The 25,243-nt window shown below is 36.8% G+C and overlaps 2 protein-coding genes across 2 annotated transcripts; both read right to left on the bottom strand.

The window, feature by feature from the left end:
- Window positions 1–2,871: 2,871 nt before the first annotated feature.
- Window positions 2,872–7,094, bottom strand: LOC107568305 (probable ATP-dependent RNA helicase DHX58). The gene is made up of 6 exons (XM_016254253.1): window positions 6,907–7,094; window positions 5,959–6,132; window positions 5,649–5,853; window positions 4,734–4,924; window positions 3,154–3,465; window positions 2,872–3,066 (listed from the first exon to the last, which is right to left on the bottom strand). The coding sequence occupies exons 2-6, from the start codon at window positions 6,130–6,132 to the stop codon at window positions 2,872–2,874; spliced, it is 1,077 nt and encodes a 358-aa protein (XP_016109739.1). The 5' UTR covers window positions 6,907–7,094.
- An 891-nt stretch (window positions 7,095–7,985) lies between these two features.
- On the bottom strand, window positions 7,986–24,677 carry kat2a (K(lysine) acetyltransferase 2A). Its single transcript, XM_016253361.1, has 18 exons — window positions 24,368–24,677; window positions 23,767–23,890; window positions 19,409–19,554; window positions 19,147–19,236; window positions 18,804–18,985; window positions 17,968–18,159; window positions 17,769–17,875; window positions 15,243–15,347; window positions 14,963–15,099; window positions 14,390–14,598; window positions 14,133–14,259; window positions 11,536–11,646; window positions 11,301–11,444; window positions 10,941–11,055; window positions 10,813–10,849; window positions 9,742–9,805; window positions 9,569–9,653; window positions 7,986–9,396 (listed from the first exon to the last, which is right to left on the bottom strand). The coding sequence occupies exons 1-18, from the start codon at window positions 24,584–24,586 to the stop codon at window positions 9,203–9,205; spliced, it is 2,388 nt and encodes a 795-aa protein (XP_016108847.1). The 5' UTR covers window positions 24,587–24,677; the 3' UTR covers window positions 7,986–9,202.
- Between the last annotated feature and the right edge of the window lie 566 nt (window positions 24,678–25,243).

Genomic DNA, 25,243 nt, shown 5'->3' with positions numbered 1-25,243 from the left:
AAATATATTTTTTTGGCTCTGTAAAGCATTTTAAATAAAGTAAAGCTATATACATAAAACATATCTATTTTTAATCCAAATAATGAATGAATCATTGAGTCTGGGCTTTAAAAAAAATGTATCTGGTTCTCAAGGTATCAATACATTTAAGTTCAACTCACCTAAAAATAAACGGGGTTCCAAAAATGGATGCCATGGAATAACCATTTTGGATTCTCCAAAGAACCTTTCAGTGAATGGTAAGAACCATTGTTTTTCTCAGTGTGAAGAAAAATGGAATAATCTGATGAACCTTTTTCTACTATAAAGAACCTTTTGCGCATATTCTATAGATGCTAAAGGTTCTTCACCTAACCATAGATGCCAATTTAGAACCTTCATTTTAGGAGTGATGATCCTGTTACAACGGTTCTTGAGTTAAGAGCTCATTAGAACAGAAGAATATTGTGAATACAAACCTAAATTTCAGTTTGTATTCAAAAGACTTGGAAAGTAGCACATGAATCTTATGAACCACTTTATGTTGTTCTTTTAGGATCTTCAAAGATCACTATGGTCTGAAAAAAGACGTTAACATTCTTCAAAATTCTAATTTTGAGCTCCATGAAATAAAAGCAGAATAAGGGTTTGGAACAACATTAAGGTACGTGATAATTTCCATTTTTGGGTGAGCTATTCCTTTAATTAATCCACTACAGTCCCTCATTGTGTTTTATATAGTAAACTATGTACAGGTTCAGCATGTTGTTAGTGTGGTCAGATGGTTATATATGGACTGAAAATGGGGTTTACAAGCTGGACACAAAAAGGAAAGCATATGTGACCCTGGACCACAAAACCATAAGGGTCAATTTTTTTAAATTTAGATTTATACATCATCTGAAAGGATAGGACAATATTTGGACGAGATACAACTATTTGAAAATCTGGAATCTGAAGGTGCAAAAAAAATCTAAATACTGAGAAAATCGTCTTTAAAGTTGTCCAAATGAAGTTCTTAGCAAAGCATATTACTAATCAAAAATTAAGTTTTGATATATTTACAGTAAAAAAATTTACAAAATATCTTCATGGAACATGATCTTTACTTAATATCCTAATGATTTTTGGCATAAAAGAAAAATCGATAATTTTGACCCATACAATGTTTTTTTGGCTATTGCTACCCAAGCGACTTAAGACTGGTTTTGTGCTCCAGGGTCACATATGTTTCTGAATTGGTCAGCTTTTGCATTTAAGCACAAGTAATTAAAAGCCATGTTTAGCTACGACCGAATGAGGAAAGGAATTTTGGAAATATAGATTTACTTTACGAGACAAGTCCGTATTTACATTCAAAGCTCTTTTATAATCCTTTTGAAGTAACCATAACCATCCATTGGGTAGGAGCTTTCATAACATTTGGTTTCAATTACAGAGTCTTTGTTGGACTGAGAGGAATGTCTCTCAGTCTCTATATGTGTGCCGAGTCATTTTAAACTAACAGCGGGGGGGAATATTTGGTTTTGCCTCCTTTGCGGAGTCCATTCATCCATCTCCATTCCTTCATCATCTCTTTTGCACCTGGGTCTCTATGAACACACACACACACACACACACATACACACAGAGGAAGCGCTTTGTGCTTAGCGACTTACACAAACAGACTTAAACACACCTACTGTATGAACCCTGCTGACATGATTAATCCTGTCTGATGAAGCCAGTCCAGAGCTCAACACACACCAATATCTGTGCCATGTGCGCTTATATGTTCAAGATGTAGTGGTGTCTATATATCTGACCCATAGCTGTTGCTAGACTCTATTTAGGGTCTTTCACTGTAACCCCCCATAAAATCTGTGGTTAAGCTATGTGATCTCTCCTCACATTTGCTGAAAACAGTGTCTGCTGTAAACTATGACGCGGCTCACTGAAATACTTGATTCTGATTGGTCGCTAGCAGCATTCGGTGGTCAAATTTTATTGTACTCTAAACTGTATATTGGACAGTTGTCTCTGTCAACAATACAGGTGCATCTCAATAAATTAGAATGTCGTGGAAAAGTTAATTTATTTCAGTAATTCAACTCAAATTGTGAAACTCGTGTATTAAATAAATTCAATGCACACAGACTGAAGTAGTTTAAGTCTTTGGTTCTTTTAATTGTGATGATTTTGGCTCACATTTAACAAAAACCCACCAATTCACTATCTCAACAAATGAGAATATGGTGACATGCCAATCAGCTAATCAACTCAAAACACCTGCAAAGGTTTCCTGAGCCTTCAAAATGGCCTCTCAGTTTGGTTCACTAGGCTACACAATCATGGCTACACAGAGTTAGCTATTTCACATCTCTTTCTTCTCACATAATAATGTCCATTTGTTTGCTGTAATAAGCAGGATAATGTGCAGTCATCTAGCCATGATAGCAAAAAAAAAAGGGTGCATTGCCATCTTACTCCAACCAAAGTGACTTAAACGCATTTGCCAACATGTAAACACGAACACAAGTCCCAGGAGGACTTGAACGCACCATCTCTTTCAAAATTCAGCCAATCAGAATTCACCCTAATTGTAATAAACAATGTTATCATCTGTTGGTGTGGACGCTGATATAGTTATCGTTACAGTTACGTTCTTGGTATGAACAATCCTTCCTGTCTACTCTACACTATCCTATCTTAATGATGGCAAAAACTTGGAATACTCTTGCTTGGTTTTAAAAATATATATTTTTAAAAGTTCAATTCGTATATGGATCACACTAGTCAGTGACGGACCACAGAGCTGTTATAGACCTAAGATTTGCTCTAACCGCTAAAGTTTAAGTCATGCACAAGTGATGTACTCACAGAAAACAAAAAAATCATGCACTCAGGAAAAACTCACTCAAACTCAGGGTTGATGTTGACATGGTGAGTATTTTCTATTTTTCTTAAATCTTCTCCACTACAGACAGGCAAGAAGCATCCTCTGCACTGAAACTGAACTTGACCAGGACTATAGCGCTGCTCCCTCTCATCCTTTTTCTTCTCGGCCTGGATCCGACTCATTACAGTGATTTGTTGGAGCTCGGATATCTGACAGGAATAAAGAGACAGAAGTTTTTTAGGAATCTGAAATCTGAATACTTCAAGCTTTTCTATTATTTGACGTGAATTGCAAACCTTGAGTCTGAACTCCCTGGGACTCATTTGCTGCACTTGGTCAATAGCTTTTGCAGTCAGACTTTCTAGATACTCATTGGTGAGTTCCCTGCGTATTTCACGCCCACCTTCTTCGGCTACCACTGAGTAGACGCTGTTCATAGCTCGAGCCCGCCCACTGGCCTGCTGCTGAGCGATCTCATTGGTCAACAGCCCGTAACGTACAACTAAGTTGCATTCTGGAATATCAAGTCCTTCCTCAGCTACACTGGTGGAGATGAGGAGGTTGAGGATTCCTTTTCTAAAATGTTTAATGGTTTCCTTTTGTTCATTCTAAGAACAAATACAAAAAAGCAGACATAAATAGGAAGTAGAGAAAATTATACTGTAAGTAAACTTCTTCAACTGTACTTCATAGGGATGTTTAGATAGCTATAGAAGAATTCACATTCACGGTTTTTTTTTCTTAGAAAATATTTAACTTGCAGATCTCAGTTTTAATGCTTCAGTTTGTTTTCTATTCTCTTCTATCAGTTTAAATGCTTCAGTTTGTTTTCTATTCTCTTCTATCAGTTTAAATGCTTCAGTTTGTTTTCTATTCTCTTCTATCAGTTTAAATGCTTCAGTTTGTTTTCTATTATTGTGCTGTTTTGATTCTTTGATTAGGCTAACAAAAAGTTTTTAAAAACTGCATTTATTAAAAATAGAAATCTTTTCTAGCAATATAAGTCTTTACTATCACTTTTAACACATCCTTGCTGAATAAAAGTATTAATAAAAAAAGAAAAAATAAGAAAAAATGTACTGACCCCAAACTTTTGAATAGTATAGTGTATATTGTAACACAAAATTTCTATTTTGAATAAACACTGTTCTTTTTAACTTTTTATTTATCAAAGAATCCGGAAAAATATCACAGGTCCCAAAAAATACCAAGCAGCTCAACTGTTTCCAACATTGATTATAAATAATCATATTAGAATGATTTCTGAAGGATCACGTGACACTGACAATTCAGCTTTCCTTTACATGAATAAATTACATTTTAAGGTATATTAAAATAGAAAACTTTTATTTTAAATTGCAATAATATTTCACAATATTATTTTGTGAAATAATATTCAGTATTTTTTATCAAATAGATACAGCCTTGATGAGCCTAAGAAACTTCTTTTAAAAATGTACTGATCCCAAACTTTTGAACGGCAGTGTATTATACTGTAAAAATATTTTCTCAGGTAACCTAAAATGTACATCATTTAGTTACATCAAGGGTCAAATCAAATATAAATAGCACATTAAAGTTAAAAGTTACACACTTTTTTGTGTACGCGCTGTACAGGAATGGTATAAAGAATGTTTTTGCTCAGGGGGCCGAAATGTCCGCCCAATAGAGAAAAGTGTTGCTCAGCAAGAAAAAAAATTAGAGGGAACATTGCATGAGGGTGAGTAATTAATGACAGAATTTTCATTTTTGGGTGAACTATCCCTTTAAATCTTTGTTGTGAATGTGGAAAACATGACTTCAATTGAATTTTAGTTCTTGCATGATTTTTTTTTTAGCTTTATTGCCAAGTCTTAATGTGTACATTTAAACACACCTGCAGTACATGTTCAACAGCTTTATCCAGTTGCTTATTTCCTCCTGTACCAGGTGATGCTGTGAGACCCAAAATCTGAGGAAGATTCCCTTCTTTTCTCACTTTCTTTTCAACATAGCGGCCCATTATCTTATTATAGACGCTCTCCTTTTGTGTATGGTGACATTCGTCTATTACCAGCAGGGTAAAGTCTGAAAAGAGAAAAATGAAGGGTACTGTTAATACTTAATCTGTCATCATGTTTTCAACCCAAAACTTTCACACAATCAATTAAATCAAGTAGTCAGTGAATGGAAGTGCTTAATCTTCAAAATATTTTCTACCTTAGAAGATCCTATTAAATATTGATCCATTTTATTTTTAATCCTTTTCCGTAAGGTTTTCAACCCAAAAAAATGGTTGATCATGATTTGTGTGATTTTGTAATTTTACAGCAATTAACATTAACATCAAAATTAAAAATACAAAATATTTGTGTATACAAAAAAATAAATAAACTATCCCAGAATGTGTCAAAGAGTTGCAGATTTAGCCTGAATTAGGCTGTCACTTAGTAGGTGCTACGTGGTTAGTAGATACTGATAAACTTATATTTTTGGGTTAATATTTAAAAATAGTGAATAATAGTTCAAATGAGATCATCAAAAGGTTTTTACATATTGATTTGCATACTAATTCAACAGGTTATTGTGGTTATAATTGTTAAATACAATCAAGAAGGTGCATGTATGTGCAATAGCAAAGTCTTATAATAGTTCTCACAACAATAAAGCATGAGAATTGTTCCTCTAATACTTGAAAAAAGCCAATCAAAGTGTACCGTATTCATGGAGTCAAGTTTACATTCATGCACTATGTGTAAAACTGTTGTAAGGCATTATGTATCATGGCGTGTCATGCAGAATAATCTGTTACCAGTCAGCTCCACGTGTTTTTCTTCCTCCATGTTGATCAGGGCATTCTCCAAGATCTGAGCCGTGCAGATGACCAGGTCTGAGGCCTTGACTAGACACCCAAACAAGTCTTTCTCATTACTGTCCCCACTGATGGCTGTTATCTTGTATGTACTCCCAAGATAAGGCTTGAATTCTTTTGCAAAGTGCTGGTCTACCAGATGCACCTGAGAACAATGGACAATGGATATGAATACTCTGTGTAAATCTAAATACAACAAGAGTAATAAAAAAGTTTGAAAGGTAGTAATAAAGCACTAATCTGGCTTTACCTTGTTGACGAGCACTGCCACTTTGGCATTGACTGTGGTCTCCAGGTGTTTCTTAGTGACGTAAACCGCAGCACGGGTTTTTCCTCCACCGGTGGGCATCCAGATGATGCTGTTCTCCCCTCTGAGTGCTGCCTGCACCACCTCCTCCTGGTACGGTCTAAGATTGCAGTCCATCTACACTCAAACAGTCAGAAGACGGTACAATAAAGACAGCTATTTACATGGTCAAAAATGATCTTCATGAAACACATCAGTTTTGTCACCACACATACTAAAATGGTTTGACTGAAATGACTGACCCATTTCCTAAAGCTTCAGGCACAGATCATTACAGATTAACCAGTGTAGTGTGATAATGAATAAACTGATCCAGTGCCATTCAGAAGAAACAGTAACAGGCAGAATAAGAATTGTGCAAACTAGAGAGAATGTTTTAGTTATCTTTTCTCAACTATCATAATTTTCTTATAAGCATTTAAGGTGAAATGTTAGTAGTTTCACCATTAATCTCTGTTAAAGGGCTAGTTCACTCATAAATTACAATTTTGTCGTCATTTACTCACTCTCAAGTTGTTCCAATTACAAACCTGTGCGTTTCTTTTTTCTGTTGAACACAAAAGAAGATATTTTAAAGAATGTTGGCAACCACACAGTTGCTGGTAGCCATTGACTTATATATTAAGGAAAAAATAATATGGAAGTCAATGGCTGCCAGCAAATGTTTGGTTACCAATATTCTTTAAAATATCTTCTTTTGTGTTCAACAGAACAAAGGAATTGATACAGGATTGGAACAACATGAGGGTGAGTATATAATAACGATCTTAGAACAAATATTCCATGCTAAAAATGCTACTACTTTGCTTACGGTTTTATATTGAAAGACTATAAAGGACTATGAACTACGATTAAATAACTGTATCTGCACAGGTCAGTATTTTCACTCACCTGTGCTGCTGTCACTGTAGTGGTGAGGGGTCTGTGTGTTTCTTTCTAGCTGGTCTTCAAACCCGTCCCTTTATTAGCCTGCTGAGCAGAAAAACGAAACCGAAAACAGAGAAAGGGCCCGGCAGGAGGAGATGAATGACATACAACAAAATAGGGGCCAAATTCAATGACAGCAGGCATCCATGGACTGTTAGTATAATAAAAAATAAATAAACTTTTAAACTTTTTTTGTCAATTGTTATCAGAGATTTGTTTGTTTTTTTATTGTTTTTTTGCGCCCCTTGGTACAGCAATGATGTGGACTGAAACAGATTTTGATTCGTAAATGTGGAGAGCAGTAGCTGCAACGGGGGCAGAAGAAAGTAATAGAGAGACCTTGATGGGGCCCCATTTGGCAGTCAGTGATTTTAGGAAATCAAAACTGAACGAACTGCCTTTGTCACCTGCCTGTTAGTCATGCTCTGATCAAAACAAACACAATATGGAAAAAGAGAGTATTCAAAAAAAGAAAGAAAGAAAATATTTACATCTTCATTATATTAAATTATATTTACATTGCATATACACACACACACACACCATATATACATATATATATATATATATATATATATATATATACATACACACACACACACAAACATATATATATATACACACAAACACACATATATATATATATATACATATACACACACACACACATATATATATACACATAAATATACACACACACACACACACACACACACACACACATATACACGTGTATATATACACACACACATGTATATGTGTGTATGTATATATATATATATAAGAAGAAGCTGGGTGATGCAGCACGATAACGACCCTAAGCATCAAAGTAGATCTACTACAGAATGGTTTCAGAAACATAAAATCCATCTTTTCGAGTGGCCCAAGCATGCCCAGACCTCAACCCAATGATACTGTGGAATGAGCTCAAGAGAACCTTTCACACCAGACGTCTTAAGAACATGGGTGAGCTGAAGTATTCTGCAAGGAAGAATGGTCCAAAATTACTCAACTTAAAAAAAAAATTTATTTAAAAGAAAAAAAAAAAAAATCATAGTACATAGAACCGTAGCAATTTACATGCATCTTCCAAATGTAACCATGGCCAACCGCTTTCTAGCACACCCATCTGTCCTCTTCGTGAGGGCCATCAGTGTCCCACAGTAAAACAAAAAATAAAGAACCCTGATAATACATCAACATTGCAGCAGTTCATCAAAGTCATGATTCAAGTAAATGTCTATTACAAGAGACTGAGAAATAAACCAGCTGTCCTGTTACATGTGTGTGAACGGTAAACTAGCAAAGAACATGCGCAAAGAACATTCAGAGAAAACACATACATATTTAAAAATACAGGTTTGTGCAGTTGTCCATTACGAGTACTTTAGGTAGTAGCAGACAAAAGTGTTTTGCAGTTATGACTGAAATGGAAATAGTTGTTCCTGGTCCCAAATGGGTGTAAAAATCAGGCTGCAAAAACTGTGAATGGTTACGCCCGGGGTCATGACACACTGAAAGCTTTTGAAGACGACAAATATTGGTTTGCAAACAGAGATAAGCACTTCACAACGACACTGACAAAGCCAAGTGGACAGCAGTAATTTCCCAGGAGGACAAAAACAAGGACTATTGTTACTTGAAGTGATCTGTCAAGGAATGAACCGTCTTTTCTTCAATAAAAACCATTGATGGAACTCAAAACAAAAAGAGGGGGGAAAAAAATCCCCTTATATTTTCAGATTTATACTGAATAGGCACGTCCTGTATATGACTAACCAGCTGTATCGAACAGCTTTGGCAGAGAATGGTGGCACCGCAGTGACATCATCACTAGAGGCCAAACATTGTCCGTCTTTGGCTGCAGCATCTCGGGTCAGTAAATGTCGCAGGATAAGACTTTGTTACACAACCAAATGTTTGTGTACAGTATGTAGAGCAACAGCTTGCGCTGTTCGGGAGTCATTCGTTTAATGGCGCATGGGACAGAAAAACAGAATTGCTAATAGTGACTTCTGCCTAAGCCAACGCCCACATCGATCACACTTTCAGTTTTCATTTTCCCTTAATGCACTGGCACAGCAGAGTCATACACACCAATATAACCTTGAGTTTTATAACTATACTGTATAAGGAAGAAAAAAGTAACAGAACGCAGCAACTTTTGACAAGTTTGCATGTCATTCATCCAAATTAAACGTGTATGTGATCACACTCTCTATAATAACTAACTGGTCCCTTGTCCTAGGCTAGATGCGTGTTACTTGTCAATGAGCCCGGCCTCTTTCAGTTTGAAGTAGAAAAACTTCTCCAGTGTGTTGGCACACTTGCAGTACTCGCTGTCTGGAGGGTTGTACTCTCGGCAGTTTGTGATCACTCTCTGCAGGTCGGCGATAAACAGCTTTTTTGTCACATAATACCGGTTCTTCAGACGCTCCGTCATCGTTTTCAAGTCTGAGTAGGATGAGAGGTTTATTCAATTGGATGCAATCTGCTGTTGTTCAAACTGTATAGACTTTTACTGATAAATATTGGCAGTATAGCTCGCTCGACTAGTTCAATAGCGGCTCTTCAGAATAAATAAATAAATCTCATTACTGTATACGCAGACGATATTAGTACCCACCAATGGGGAAGCGGATGACCTCATAATAGTCTGGAGCTTCGGATTTCTTCACTGGCTCCATGAAAGGCCAGGCGTCTGGATGTGTCTGTTCACACACAGATGAGACGGTGAGAATATACCCGAATATTACACAGTTAATGTGCTAAAATGAATGTGTGATTGACAACTCTTACTTTAATCTGTGCAAGTAGATTCTTTAGCATGTTGTAGAGCAGATCTGGATCTTTCAGCTCTTTACTGCAGAGATAAAATAAGAGAGGATACACAAATAACACGCATTAAACCCCAAAAGCAAGTAAAATAGCTGCTAACTTAATTAGGAATTGCAACATAATCCTGCTGTTTTGCTAAGACTGGCTCATTTTATATATCACACACAAAGTGACCAAAAATTTTATATATATACATGAATTTTCAGAATCAGTCAGAAATAATTTTAATATGCAGATCTTCTGCTCGAGAAACATTATATTTTCATATTATTATCAAAGAAGAGCATTTATTTGAAATAGTAGACATTAATAATATTACAAAATATTTCTGTCAATTTAATGCATTCTTGCTGAATAAAAGCATTAAAGTCTTAAAGTCCCCCTGTAGTGAAAATCAAGTTTTTTATGTTGTTTATTTGTCTATGTGGTGTTTTTAATATGCTTTTAGACAAACCATGTGCCAATCTATTAATCAACACCATTGCTGTGTATTTTCTCCTTAAAACTGTAGTTTCCCCAAAGACTGACCCAGAAATATGGTTTGAAACAGCCCTCGGTTTGCTACGTCACAAACCAATAACGTCAAGGGATCGATTCCTATCACTAGCATGCAAAATATACCAATACCAGCACAAAACCAAAAATAAATCAGAGCAAAAAACCCATGAAGCTGTGGTTTAATGTGAATTTAGAACCAACTGAGTGGAGGCGGGACTAACTTGCATATTCATAGATCCCCGTGTAGTAAATGAGGCAAGGGTGTAGAGTTACATTCAAGCTATTTTAAGGCATGAGAAAATTATTTTCACAAGAAAAAACATTTAAATATGTCATTTTGATGATCAAAGATAAGTTTTAAGGGATAAAATATTTGACTACAGGGGGACTTTAAAAATTCTTTCTGAGCCCAATCTTTTGAAGTGTACACATGCTATCGCTGTAAAACCATTAGATGCAGTTCCACAATGATCTAATACAGACAGACAGATGGTCCAAGATTTCAGAATAAATATGCATAAATTCTCCTCTGACCTCTTCTCCTTGGCACTAGGTTTCCAACCAGTCTCTCCTCGTGGAAAAAGGAAGGGAGAGAGTGTGTGAGAATGGAAGAATTTTGTATGTGCATCATAGCTGCTATTTAGACTCAAGGGCACACTTACTGATGCCTGGTATACTCTCCACAGGAATCTGCCGCACTCCCTCTTTGAAGCAGGTGAGACCTGGATACACTTTCCTGATCTGATTCTGTTTCCTCTCAATCAGTTTCTTGATGATCTACAGCAGACGACAACAAACCCACAGTCATATAACATTAGCCTGGCTGTCTTGCCCTTCTCTTAGATCTGCAGACAAATTGACCAAAGGTTAATGTGTTCAGCCAATTTGGGATATTTTGAGATACTGTATATCAAAAAAGTGGGGGGAAAAACCCCTCCAAAAACATACACCATGTAATACAACTGGATAAACCAGTACAATGTATTCCTCTCCAGCAGCAGGGTAAATCTGTGCACTCTCACCTCTTTCTGCCTCTTTATAATGTGTGAGAGTTCGGTGTAGGGTATTCTGGGATTGAGCTCACACTCCATTAGCGTGGCTCCCTCATAGTCTTTGATGTAGCCAAGGTATCGGCTCTTCGGCACTTTGATGTCTTTGGAGAAGCCCTACCAACAGAACGAGGGTTCAACAGGTGAAGCTGCACAGCGGAAAAATAGAAAATGTAAAACGTCTGTACGCGAGTGGCTGGAGCGGTACCTGTTTCTTGAAGTAGCCGATGGCGTATTCGTCAGCATAGGTGAGGAAGTACAGAATGCCATGCTTGATATGGTACTCCTTAAGATGATTCATCAGGTGTGTGCCGTAGCCCTAAACATGCACACATACACACAAAATTATCAAAATAAATCAAGTGAAAGACATCGATTCATACATGTCATGCAGCGTTGGGGAGTAAGTAGTCACATGTAACGGAATTACGTGATTTAGTTACAAAATAAACGCAACTGTAATCTGTTACAGTTACTGAGAAAATGTGTAATTAAATTAGTTACTTATGAAAATGTTAACGATTACAAAGGGGGTTACATCTGAATATTTTCTCAAACACACACAGACACTTGATTTCTTTCCCAAATTGCACTGACTGCTTTAAAATATGAGACAGCAATGTTTCAGGAGTTTAGGACACAGAATAGGACACATGCTTATTTATTAACTCTTTTTATTTCCTGTTTGGGTATTTCCTGTTTATGTTTATGCTTTATTTTTTAAGATGAACTGTTTTTTTTCCAAAGCATTGTTAGATGCCAGTGTTTTCTGTGCAAAGATTTGATCTCAAAAACATTATATTAGCTATTAAACTATATATTGTTATGATTTTAAAACTGTATTTAACCTCAATGCTCTGTAAAGTCTGCTAAAGTCTGATTTTGTGGTGGCTGTACTTCAAAATTCAATTATTTTAATCTTAATTTAAGTGATGAAGGATTCTGAAAGTCTGACAGTAATCAGTGTTGAGTACTACTGTAAGGGTAACTCTGCCTGCTTTAAATGTTTGAAAATGAGTTTTTGAGTAATTTAGAAAAGTAATCAAATGTAATCAGTTACATTACTTTAATAAAGTAATTGAAATAGTTACACTACTTATTACATTTTAAGTAGGGTCATTTGTAAACTGTAACCTATTGCATTTCCGAAGTAACCTTCCCAACACTGATGCCATGCCACATAACAAAAGGGTTATTTAGATGCATATTAATATAACAATTTCTGTGATTAATGTGGACTGGATTTTTAAAATAAATACAGAATTAATGCTTTTTTTTTTTTTTTTGCTTCCAGAGGCTGTTTATATTAGTCTATGTAAAATGAAATGAGCAAACTTACTGCAATGCAGTCTGAGATTGCCTCATTTTTAAATCACAATTCACTATGGAATTGATTAAAGGGGTCATATGATGCGATTTAAAGTTTTCCTTTCTCTTTGGATTGTTACAAGCTGATTGTGCATAGATAAGATCCCTGAAGTTGCAAAGACTAAAGTCTCAAAACCAAAGAGATATTCTTTATCAAAGTTAAGACTCTGCCACGCCCCCCTAAAACGGCTCGTTCTAACATGCCCCCAGATATCTACCTCACTATGTGGAAATATTTGCATGCCGCCCAAATGTTCACGCAAAGAAAGAAGGCGTGGTTTCAGTAACCGCAGTTAGTGTTGAAGCAGCCATGTCAGGGAGACGCTGGGTGTTTCTAGGCGAAAGCAAAAGCACTTTATTTGGCCATCCGAAAGTAGATGCATTTAGGAATCTTTAAGATTACTTACAACAGAACAGCAATGCATTTTATGGACGACCGTTTCGTGAACCTAGGAGAGGAGGTAATTCTGACTTTGCTATGACAATCTGGCGCTTCTGAATCAGCTACTGTTTTGTTATTAGTTTAAGTATTTGCTATTGACTGTTCAAATGTGGAGTTTTGCGCATTGTGTGTGTGTGTGTGTGTGTGTGTGGGCGAGAGAGCGAGAGAGAGAGAGAGAGAGTGCGAGCGAGAGAGCGAGAGAGACAGGGTCACATTGAGTCAGCGGTCTTAATCATGGTTTGTGTACTGCAAACACATACCAGCTTCATCACTGTGTCTGTCACGCGACTCTGTGCCCCTTTGGGGCTTGAACTGATGTCTTTACATTTATTTTGAAAGATGAAGCTCGCGATTATGGTAAGGGGCGTTACACTTCCGACGAGTGCTTGCGGTGTTCGGCCAATCACAATGCACTGGGTCAGCTGGCCAATCAGAGCAGACTGCGCTTGTCGGAAGGAGGGACTTTGTAGAAAACAAAGCGTTTGAGAGAGGCGGGGGATAGAGGCCAGTCAAGTCAAGTCAAGTCACCTTTATTTATATAGCGCTTTTAACAATACAGATTGTGTCAAAGCAACTGAACAGCATTAATTAGGAAAATAGTGTGTCAATAATGCAAAATGACAATAGTAAACACTCATTTTTCAGCTAAAGACAGTTCATCATTGAATTCAGTGATGTCATCATCCAGCTCAGTTCAGTTTAAATAGCATCTTTGCAATCAAGTCAACGATATCGCTGGAATAGGCATAGAGGACCTACAATAATGTACAGTATTTGAAAAATAATGTGTTTTTTGAACATTAAAGCATGTCAACATATTCTGTTACACCAAATAATGATCTTTAAAAAAAGCATCATATGACCCCTTTCAGTTATAAAAACTGTATGCTCTTCAATAAAAACAAGACTTCCCCCTTGGAGGTTTGCGAAGGCCCCCTGGTTGAGAACCACTGTCTTTTAGAGTAATTTAGCTTCCATCAAGTGTGCCTACATACCTTGACCTGCTCGTTTGAGGTGACCGCACAGAAGACGATCTCTGTGAATCCCTGAGTGGGGAACATCCTGAAGCAGATCCCTCCAATCACACGGCCATCTTTAATCAGAGCCAACGTCTTGTGCTTTCTGAGGTCACACAGAGGACTCGGAGTCAAAAGAGGCTGAGGGGAGGCTAACGAGACATAAACCCTGACAGCTAAAGGTTGAGGAAAGTAGCGGGAGCTCTGGAAAAAGAAAGGGGTCGTTGTGGACTTACGGGTCAAACACAAGACGTGTGATGTACTCTTTGGGCATGCGGGGAAGTTGATGGGAGAAAACATTTTGCAAGCCCACGAGCCACATTAGAATCTTCTTATTGGACTTCTGAGAGAGAGAGTTACCAATGACATGGAACTCAATGATGCCTCTCCTCTCCTCCAGACGAGCCGTCTCGTCACGAGCTGCATTTGCTGACAACAGGCTAGTCTGGGAAACCAGCAAACAAATCACCATTCATGAAACTAGAAGATTATTAAGTGTATAATCACAAAATACAGGACGTTCTAATGCAGAATGGAAGAACCTCATGCTATATTTAAGGAATGGTTGACCCAAAAATAAAAATGTTGTGAAAATTTCCTCAAGCCATCCAAGAAGTAGATGAGTTTGTTTCTTTATCAGAAAAGAATTAAGGATCCATTGGTGAGCAAGTGATGTAATGATATATTTCTCCAAATCTTTTCTGATGAAGAAACCACCTCTTCTACATCTTAAATAAATGTTCATCAGATTTTAATTTTCGGGGGAACTATACTTATAAAGCTATCATAAGGGTGTGATGAACTCTGACCTCTGGCCCCAGCATGGCAGCGGGGTCTGTAATGGTCTTCATGACTTCATTGACCAGTTCCATGGGGATGTCGCCCATAACTCGGATCCGCTTGGCATCCTCCAGAGTCAGTGTCTCAGGAAGCTTTCGCTTCTCTCCTGAGACAGTGTATCACAATGATTGCCATGATCTTTCACATCATTCACAAGTCTGATGCATATATGATTGTGTACTCAAATTAAATGCCAATGTACACAGTTCACAGTGCAAAATAAATAAATCTGCAACTGGATCTTCTTACCAGTTACTGGTTCAGAGGAAGCTACGTCCAAACCTGTAACACCCAGAGCAGAACCACTGCTGCCTTTACTAAGCGGAGAGCCAGACACCGAGACTGGACTCAGCACTAGAACAGAACAAAAAAGGGTTTGAAGCAACATAGTCCAATAATAATGCTAGGTCTCTATGCTGGTGATCACACAGGAAGATGAATAATGGTGTTCTGTTAGCACTATTTTTTTTTTTTAAGTATGCTGAATATGTGCCATGAGAATTGTTTTAAAGAGTTACTCCACCCCAAAATGAAAATTTTGTCATTCATCACTTACCCTCATGTCGTTCCAAACCCGTAAAAGCTTTGTTCGTCTTCGGAACACAATTTAAGATATTTTGGATGAAAACCGGGAGGCTTGTGACTGTCCTAGGGATGTTCATTTTAACCGGTTAACCGTTAACCGACCGTAAGAATTTTGACCGATTAATACAATCAGTTAAATGGTTTAAAAAGTCATTTTTTTCAGTAATTTATCAAAATATTTAAAAAGGTTTGCTGCATGGTTAAAATACACTACGCGTATAAAAAAAATAGTGTTTTTTAGAGAAAAAAAAAAAAACTTAAGTATAAGTCACATTTTATGCTTTCATTCAGAAATAGGCCAATGCCTATGCTAAATGTTTACAAACATTATAATAAACACTGTAAACATAGCTAGGCTATTTTAGTTCCCCTCACTCCACAACAAATCCTTTCAATTAACAGTATTTAGAAAAGAACAAGAATTTAAAATATAAGAAGCTATATCAATATAAACGACAAGCTAAAACGAAACTGAAACCAAAGTTGGGTCTCTCATTCGACACAAAATCAAATGTTTCTGTATTCGCGATGTATTTGAATGGCAAATTATTATTTAGTATGTACTTCACTCACGTTCCAATATCCACGTAAAACAAAATGGTTTGCATAACATCACGGCGGTACGGTGATAACACTTAACGGCACAGATTTTGCTACATATTTAAACTGATCAGTGTGTTTTTTTTTCTCCATATGTTTGACTGACTGTATTTTATTATGATAATGAACAGGCTGCATTGTCAAGGCAGCCATGCTTAACTGTGTGCGCACATGCGGCGCCGGCGCAATCACTAAAATTATTTCCTTCTAACAGTGAAGAAACTACTCCTTTTAGTCCTAAAGATAATCAGAATTGTAAAAGGTTTGCCTTTATTCGTGTACATTCACAAAAAAACAAAAACAAATCTTTGTGCTTTTGTAAAATAGGCCTAAGGCAAAATAGGATGCCGCCTTCTGCCGTCTGGTTTCCTTTCGCGCAGCACAAAAATGAACCGAAACTCTGCATACTAGGCTACTTGTTACACAGTTTTTCTTTCATTTTCACAATTTATTATTTAAGTAAAACTATATTTCTCGTAAAGGCCTATTTATTTGTTATATATACAGGTATATATCCTAGCTTTATTATGTTTTTCTCCACTCGCCGAAGCGCTGCAGGTGCTTGATGTGATATGATATGAATCCTCATGTTCTGTTGTTTGCTGCTTTTTGCGCATGTACAATTAATCCCCGGGAAACAAATGTTAGTAGTATTTAGTATTTTAGTATTTTTAACGGGTCACAGACACTTATCCTTTCTAATTTAATTCAATTCTAATTTAAAATAATCTTGTCGGTTAACGGTTAATAATCGGTAAATGAGCGTCGGTTGTCGGTTAGTAAAAATAACCGAAATGAACATCCCTAGACTGTCCCATTGACTGCCAAGTAAATAAAACTGTCAAGGCCCAGAAAAGTATGAAAGACATCGTCAAAATAGTCCATCTGCCAAAGAAAACAAAAATAACGACTTTATTCAACAATTCGTCTCCTCTGCGTCACCCTGGTGCCATTTTGGAGAGTCTCCACTGAACGCAAACTGCGTATGCTGTTCTGTGTCAGCCGCACCACACAGACACGGTTTTCATTCAAATCAAAGCGTAAATAAACGTAGAAAACGTATCTGTGTGGTGCGGCTGACACATACAAGTAGAACAGCATACGCAGTTTACGTTCAGTGGATATTCTCCAAAATGGTACTACGGTGACGCGGAGGAGACAAATTGTTGAATAAAGTCGTTATTTTTGTTTTCTTTGGCAGATGGACTATTTTTTTTGCGTACAAAAAGTATTCTCGTCGCTTCATGAAATTCAGATTGAACCACTGATGGCAGATGGACTATTTTGACGATGTCTTTCATACTTTTCTGGGTCTTGACAGTGTTATTTACTTGGCAGTCAATGGGACACTCACAAGCCTCCCGGTTTTCATCCAAAATATCTTAAATTGTGTTCCGAAGACGAACAAAGCTTTTATGGGTTTGGAACGACATGAGGCTAAGTGATTAATGACAACATTTTTATTTTGGGGTGGAGTAAACCTTTAAGCCATTTTTTAAATATAAGTTTTAATTTGAGTAAGTTGATATGACATTATAAAATTATTCTAAATGCTCATCCCTAATATCCACTTCAACAGTCAACACACACCTGTTTGATGCCCCAGCTGTGTACCCTCTGAGGCTGGCATGGTGAAGTCTGCTTCCCAAATGGGGGAGTTCTCTCCATAGATTTCTTCTTCCAACATGGAAAGAAACCTAATACACACACACACACAAATATACTCAATTATACTATGTGAGAGTGATGGTGCTGGAGTGTGTATTGATAAGATGGTATTGTGTCTTACTTGGGGAAGTGTGTGAGGATCAGAGTGCGTTTCTCTGGTGGGAGTTTGTCTTTTTCCACTCTGAACTTCTCCAGTAACTGTCTGCGGGTGACAGTGAAGATAGACTTCAGCAGACTGCGGCCAAACACCTGACAGGTCTCGTACCGGGGCAAGCTGTCATTACTCTGAGGAACGTGACAGTAACACAGCCACCTGAAACACACACACCAAAAAACAAAACTGTTATTGTATTGGTTCATACACATCAAATTTACACTAATGAATCTATATAAATTATAAGTAGAGCCAGATGGAATCTCTTTTTTCCCCCCATATACACTATTGTTCCAAAAGTTAGGGGTCACTTTGCTATTTTAATGTTTTTGAAAAAAATCCCTTATACTCACCAAGGCTGCATTTTGTATACTCAAAATTACAGTAAAAACAGTAATACTGTAAGTTATTATTACAATTTAAAATAACTTAATTTTTTAAAAAGTAATTTATTCCGATGATGGCAAAGCTGAATTTTTAGCAGCCATTACGCAATACATTATATCTTTAGCAATAAGATGTTTGTGGAGAAAAATTATTCTAAGGATTTGACTGTTTTGTGTTATTTTTATTTATTTTTTAAATCTCAAATTGTTAATTTTATTACAAAATATAATTATATATATATATATATAGAAATATAATTTTTACATATGATGTAGCATTTCAAGAGTGAAATCGATCATCTTTGATCATCAATTTTTTTCTGACAACTAGTTACAGTGCAACTTATAGCACTTGTTACGGCATCTATATGTATATAATCCACAAACATACACTTAGTTACAATATAATACACACACCTAGTATAATCGACTTTGTAGGCGGCCGCATCCTCTTTCTGGGCCCTCTGACGAAACTGTGACGGGGTCTCCAGCTTCCAGTAGTTCAGACAGAGCAGAAACATCTTACTCAGCTCATACATGGTCTGCCTCTCCTTAGGAGCCAAATGACTGAACTTATACTGGACAAAATTCAGCACCCCCTGAGGCAGAGAGAGACCTTGAGCGCAGATCAACTCACACAACAATAATAACCTGCATTAAAAGACAAGTGTCCCACCCTTCTTCTCATACATTTTGCATGGATTGTGACTGCCAGAAAGCTTTTTGCCACCTTTCTTATACAGAACACACACAGACGTACTTGTTCTATGTTGGGTTTTTCAAAGGGAGGGCTACCGAGAGAGCCTTCCACCACTGGCTTCCCCATCTGCAGAATGCACTTCCTCAGCAACTTAGAAAAGAAACAAACAGTCACCAAAACAACATAGGCAAAAATCTGAAATATTAATCTGAAAGATAAACAAAAAACATCTTAGAGGATGATTTTAAAATGTTGGTAACTCATCTCGGGTGTTTTTGCACTTAAAAAATATGGAAGAAGCAGATCTCATCTTCCTGTTTACCTTGAACAGATAAAAGTAGACTTGCTTGGTGTCCGTGTCTTCTTCTTTGTGGACAGACATGAAGAGATTCTCCACATCCACCACCATCCCCAACAACCGGTTAATCTCCTCCTCAGACACGTTCTCCAGATGAGACACATGTTCCGCTATAGATAAACACACACAAGACAATGTGAACAACAATAATAAAGCGTTATATTACATTTTTTCAAAAACGTGTCCATATCAGTGAATTATGAAATCAGTATCAACAAAATTCATCTTTGCAATGCAGAGGAAACACAGAATCTGCATCTGAAGAAGTGCTGGGCGGTATACAGGTTCATACCGAATATCGGTGTTTATTTTTGTTATGATATGAATTTTTAGAGATTCCGTTTTTTTTTCTGGACTCCTTTTTAATGGTTAAATTACATTTTATTAATCAAAAAGCATGTCTAATTAATTAAAATCATGAAACTTAAACAATTTAACATCAATTTATTAAAAGTTTAACAAATATTATGTTTAGGGCCCTATGAAATGTTTTATTTGTCCAACCTTATATTTTATTATAACCAAATTCTGTTTTAGCATGTCTAATTTGAAAGCATAAAACAAGTTTCATTTATTCTTACAATAGCCTTATGATTTTTCTGCTCAGAAATTCTGTGTTGTGTATTTACATTTTGTTTTAAGGCATAAAACATTCATTTAATCTATCTTTTAAGTAATGAAAATTAAACAAATAAAATTTTTGGGAAAATAAAGGTAATTTGATATTATAATTAAAACATTGAAGAAATATTGAATGCTTATTCCTTAAAAATAAGGTTTTAATAATGTTAGTAGTAGCAGTCTGTTACGTACATTCTACTCAACAATAGTAATATATTTCTGCCAATGCCCTCAAGTTAAACCGAACTTTTATTTTGACGGGTTGCCGTGAATACCATTACATTTCTGTGTGTGTATGACATGATGATAGTTTTACTGAAATGAAACGGTCAAATGCTGATGAAGTGACTCTCAGAGCAGTTCTGGAGATGTTGTTCATGTATTTATGTCCTCATTAGTGAGACGGCAGAGGTTAATATCACCGGAAGCGTCACAAGCGTTTCAGTACGAGTAGTAAACAAAACCGCGCGTCTGCACCATTCATTAACACAGAGGCACGCAGAATTCATATTTAAATATGAATCGGAGTGTGCTCACTTGTGTGTGTGTGTGTGCGTGAGCGAGCTCATCGGGCGGAACTCCGCTGTGCGTGATGCAGAGAGCGCGAACATAACGTAGAGGCTGAAATGACATTTTAGTTTGCTTAATGAAAGAACAAGGTATATACATGTTCTATAAGAAAGGTAACTTTAAATGACTTCTGTTGTGATCTGGCGCTATAGAGAAAATATAATTAAATAAAATTAACTTGACCTTCAAGGGGGGCGGGGGGTGCCGCCCCCTAAAATAATGGCAGGGGAAACACTGCCGGGGGGGGGCGGGCCGCCCCCCTAAAATAATGGCAGGGGAAACACTGTTGATTGTTTGGAATTATAAATATGAGCGTAGTTAGTCTGTTAATATCACATGCACTGTTTTGTTTGTTGTTTTTTTTAGTTTGTTACTCAGACGCAGGCAGTGCACTGCATGAGACAAAAAAGTAATATAGCCAAAACAACCGCATAGCCGCTCTTTAGTGTAGATGCATGCTGATTTTATCAGATGATGCCGCGATTATAAATGAGGGTGACTCCTGTTTAACATGCATTAAAAGGGGTCGTGTTTAGTCACTATTTAGTGTGGTATTTTTTGACAATATTCACTCATCATGACAGTAAAATAGGGCATTCTAAGTCAATATACTGCAGTATTTCCTCTCTCAATCAGTAGAACATATGGTTAACACCCGGTCATGCATGAAAAAAAAAATACCGTCCTGTACCGTGATATACATTTTTGGTCATACCGCCCAGCACTAATCTGAAGTGGCATTTAGATGTATTTACACACTGTTTAATGCAGGACATGAATGCATTTAACCTGCAATTACAAATGCATAAATAATGTTTTGATATAGGTCTATTAAACATAAAACGTTGAATACTGATATTTGAAGAATTTAAATAATAAAAATATACTTTAAATGTGAAATTAAAATTGCCAGTAGGTGGTAGCAAATCGCTGTTAATAAGCGAGTCATTGCGATTGAACCGCAATCATTTAAACGGTTGATTCATTCACGAAACGAAACACCTGACTGAATAATATACTGAAATCATGCAGTGAAAGAAGAGAACACACTCTAAATGCACACTCGCACTAGTCTCTAGACTTCACGTAATGTTTGCATGCGCTCTGTAGGTGTGTTTTGAATGGTTTTTGCTAAATACTCGATAACGTCAAATCCCACATCATTAAAACAACAATTACGATATTATCGCAGATGATATATATCGCACACCCCTAATACGAGCCTGTATCTACAAAGGTTATCTTTATGCTGCTTAACTCTGGTTTGCATAACACATTTTAAAACTGGTCCATACTTGCTACACTTGCTTTCAATTACCGTTTTATTATTATTTTTGTGCATTTGCTTATCTATTAATTAGACCATGCCCACAGTTCACACTTTGCTGTGTTCAACCCTGCAAAGTTCAGGTATCTGTCTATATAACGCAGCCAAAGAGTGCAATAGTCCAGAAGTAAACATCTTGGTCACACTTTATATTAGGTGGCCTTAACTACTATGTACTTACATCAAAAAATAAGTACAATGTACTTATTGTGTTCATATTGTATTGCAAAACACTTTTGCTGCTATTGAGGTGGGACACGGGTAAGGTTAGGCACAGGTTTGATGGTATGGGTAGGTTTAAGAGTGGGTTAAGGTGTAAAAGAGGGGTCAACAGTGTAATTATAAATGTAATTACAGAAATTAATTACAGATGTAATTACATTGAGGTATTTAAAAAAAAAACATAAGCACAATGTAAAAACATGTACACAATAAGTGCATTGTACCAAATGATTAATTTAAATGTAAGTACATAGTTGTTAAGGCCACCTAATATAAAGTGGGACCAAAATCTCATACATTTTCTCCACAGGGAAACTGATTTAAACTATAATTTATAAACCTTTAAAGACAAACATATTTTGAGCGACAAGGCTGTTATTCAATGGTGTGCTGTTTTGATAATCCTGACAATCCTGATAATAAACTACATTACCTATGATTCTGCAAAGAAATTTCCACTAATTAATAATAAAAAATTAAATATCGGTATGCATAATTTGCAATAAATGTAAAATATGTTGTTTCTTTATATAAAATCAATAGTTTTAAAGTCTGCATGAAATCAAAATTTACTTTATTAGCGCACATTGCTAGTCTTCTTGATGTGAACAATTAATCCGTGCAAGTTAATCCGCTGAAAAAAATGGTTTGTTTTCGGTAATCTTTAATCAGAATCTGAACATTTACTTCCGCTCTGGAATGGCGTTCCTTCTCTGATGACGTCAAACAGAATATTCTTAAACACACTCCTCCAACCGTTAGATTGCTACGAGTGAGAGACAGAGAGGAGGAGCGCCAAAATAAAACCATGCCCTTTATTCAATATTCCGTTTCAGCTGGAAATACGTCACTACACTGAAATAAGTAAGCAACTTCCGGTTCACGAGGACTTTAAATTTAGCTGTTGTTTTGAATTTGATTGTCTTTCACAATGCTTGAGAGACTGTAGCTCTTTGCTTCATTAAAGCCATTAACTACATAGTCTTGTCTTTTTAGGCCTGGACAATAATTCAATATCAATATGTATCGCGATATAATTTTTTTCAATAACGGTGATATGATTTTTAAACACATTTCCGATATACATTACCAGTGTTTCCCATACACGGATTTATTTGTGGCGTTTGACTGTTTATAGGAGTAGGTTTCATAGAGTTGGCAAATAAAAAAAATAAAAAATAAGTTTGTAGGTACAGACATCTGTTGTGGCCGTTCTTGGCCGTTTTTATGAGGCTTTTTTAAATAGTGTTCGTATCGATATCGGAATTATATCGTATCGACCGAAATTAAGAAATATATCGTGATATAAATTTTGCCCATATTGTCCAGACCTATGTCTTTTCATCTGATTTTCAAATATTAGTAAAGTTTAAGTTGACCTCATAGCTTGGTTCATGGTTTATAACTCTGAAACAAAGGCTTTGCAAAAAACCCTATGTTAAATACTTCCAGAAGCAAGGCAACTGGAAAAGTGGCTGCGCACAAAATCATGCCGGAGCAGCCTATTTGGATGATTCCAAGCAGAGCCATGGATCTGATATAGTGTGTTGTAATAAAACCAACATGAAGGCATTCATTTTACCCAGAGAGTGTCCACAGCTTCGGCAGGCCTCCGTCAGACTGGCTGCCTGCTGCTGGAGCTCCATACGAGCGGCTGTGGGCGGATTGGGGTTTTTCCATCCATTACATTTGCAAGCATCATTCGCCTGTGATAAGAGAACACAGCTGTGATTTAAAGAGGACACTAAACATCAGGTTCATTTACATGTTCATACAGCCAAAACATTCTGATTTATAATGATGCAGTGATGACAACATGACATAATATAAGAATACAATAAGATACACCGAAAATGTCTAATGTATGGTGCATGTTTTCAAAGCATACATAATAAACGCATTCAATTAACCACCATAGACCAATTTCACACTATATAAACCTGTTAAGCTACCCATTTTGACAGCATTTTTCTGCATAGGTAAGGAATTCACTAGAAATTTAAATCATTTATAATTTTTAGTCCATAGAGGTTTTCATTTTCTTGTGTTATTATCTTTAGGCTTTTATTACTTCATATTACTTCAGGAAACACGCGAGACTGGTTTGCAGTCTGCTCCTGAAGCACTGACACATGTCAGGCCCGGGCACTCGCTCTATTGTTACGAGCCGAGCTCTCGGTTACCTTGCAGGAGGAAAACACCCCGAGTTTCTCCAGCTTTTTAGCCCGTGGAAACGAGCGGACTTGGGCTTTCTTCTGGCTGGACCACTGCTGCTGACTCAGGCCTGGTCGGGCCGGGTCGCTGCTCGCGGCTCCGGGGTTTGGGGTGGGTCCTGCCGGGCCGCCGGACTGCGCTTGCTGAAGCCGGGGCTGCACGGAGCTCTGTGCCGCCGGGTCCGCCATATCAGCAGCCTACTTCCCCTCCGAGGATCGCCGCGCTCACTTCCACCCTGAGCCGCTGCAATAAAGTTTTGTGATGGTTTTCGATGCGCGTTCTGACCACTGCACTGCGCGTGCGCACTACAGGAGCATGCTGGGAGATGTAGTATTATAGACAGTACTACGAAATTAAACGATACATTTCTTTCCACTGGAGGGCACTTGAGCTACTTTTTATTGCACTATATCACATTAAAAGAACATATATTAAGCTTATTAATAAAATTACATTTGTCTAAACTTATTTATATTTAGTAGCAAATGCCGAAATGAATTTTGCTAAAACTTTAGTCAGCTAATGTGGTTATTCTTAACTTCTTATTTTTTAATCTTCTGAATCTTACCTATGTTTTTAACAAAACATAAACAAAATGAATTTAGACAAAAAAAATCACTGATAAGGTAACACTTTACAATAACGTTCCATTTGTTAACATTTGTAAACTAACAACGAAAAATACTTCTAAAGCATTTATTAATCTTAGTTAATGCTGATTCCAACATCTACCGATACGTTATTAAAGTCAAAAGTTGTATTTATTAATGTTATTGACTAACAGTTTATTTTTTAACTAACATTAACAAAGATAAATGAATACTGTAACAATGCATTGCTCATTG

The sequence above is a fragment of the Sinocyclocheilus grahami genome, unplaced genomic scaffold (genome assembly GCF_001515645.1).
Source record: "Sinocyclocheilus grahami isolate Dianchi unplaced genomic scaffold, SAMN03320097.WGS_v1.1 scaffold27.1, whole genome shotgun sequence".
In the NCBI taxonomy this organism is placed as follows: Eukaryota; Metazoa; Chordata; class Actinopteri; order Cypriniformes; family Cyprinidae; genus Sinocyclocheilus; species Sinocyclocheilus grahami.
This window is presented reverse-complemented; position numbering and strand designations above follow the sequence as displayed.

Excerpts from the sequence above, each read along its gene's own strand:
- LOC107568305 (XM_016254253.1), bottom strand. The coding sequence starts at position 6,132 with ATGGACTGCAATCTTAGACCGTACCAGGAGGAGGTGGTGCAGGCAGCA. Across the intron at positions 4,925-5,648 it reads AAAACACGTGGAGCTGACTG|ACTTTACCCTGCTGGTAATA; the intron begins GTAACAGATTAT and ends TTCTCTTTTCAG. Across the intron at positions 3,466-4,733 it reads CTGTTGAACATGTACTGCAG|AATGAACAAAAGGAAACCAT; the intron begins GTGTGTTTAAAT and ends ATTTGTTCTTAG.
- kat2a (XM_016253361.1), bottom strand. The coding sequence starts at position 24,586 with ATGGCGGACCCGGCGGCACAGAGCTCCGTGCAGCCCCGGCTTCAGCAA. Across the intron at positions 15,348-17,768 it reads ACAGCTGGGGCATCAAACAG|TGCTGAGTCCAGTCTCGGTG; the intron begins GTGTGTGTTGAC and ends GTTCTGTTCTAG. Across the intron at positions 11,445-11,535 it reads TCGGCTACTTCAAGAAACAG|GGCTTCTCCAAAGACATCAA; the intron begins GTACCGCTCCAG and ends TTCTGTTGGTAG.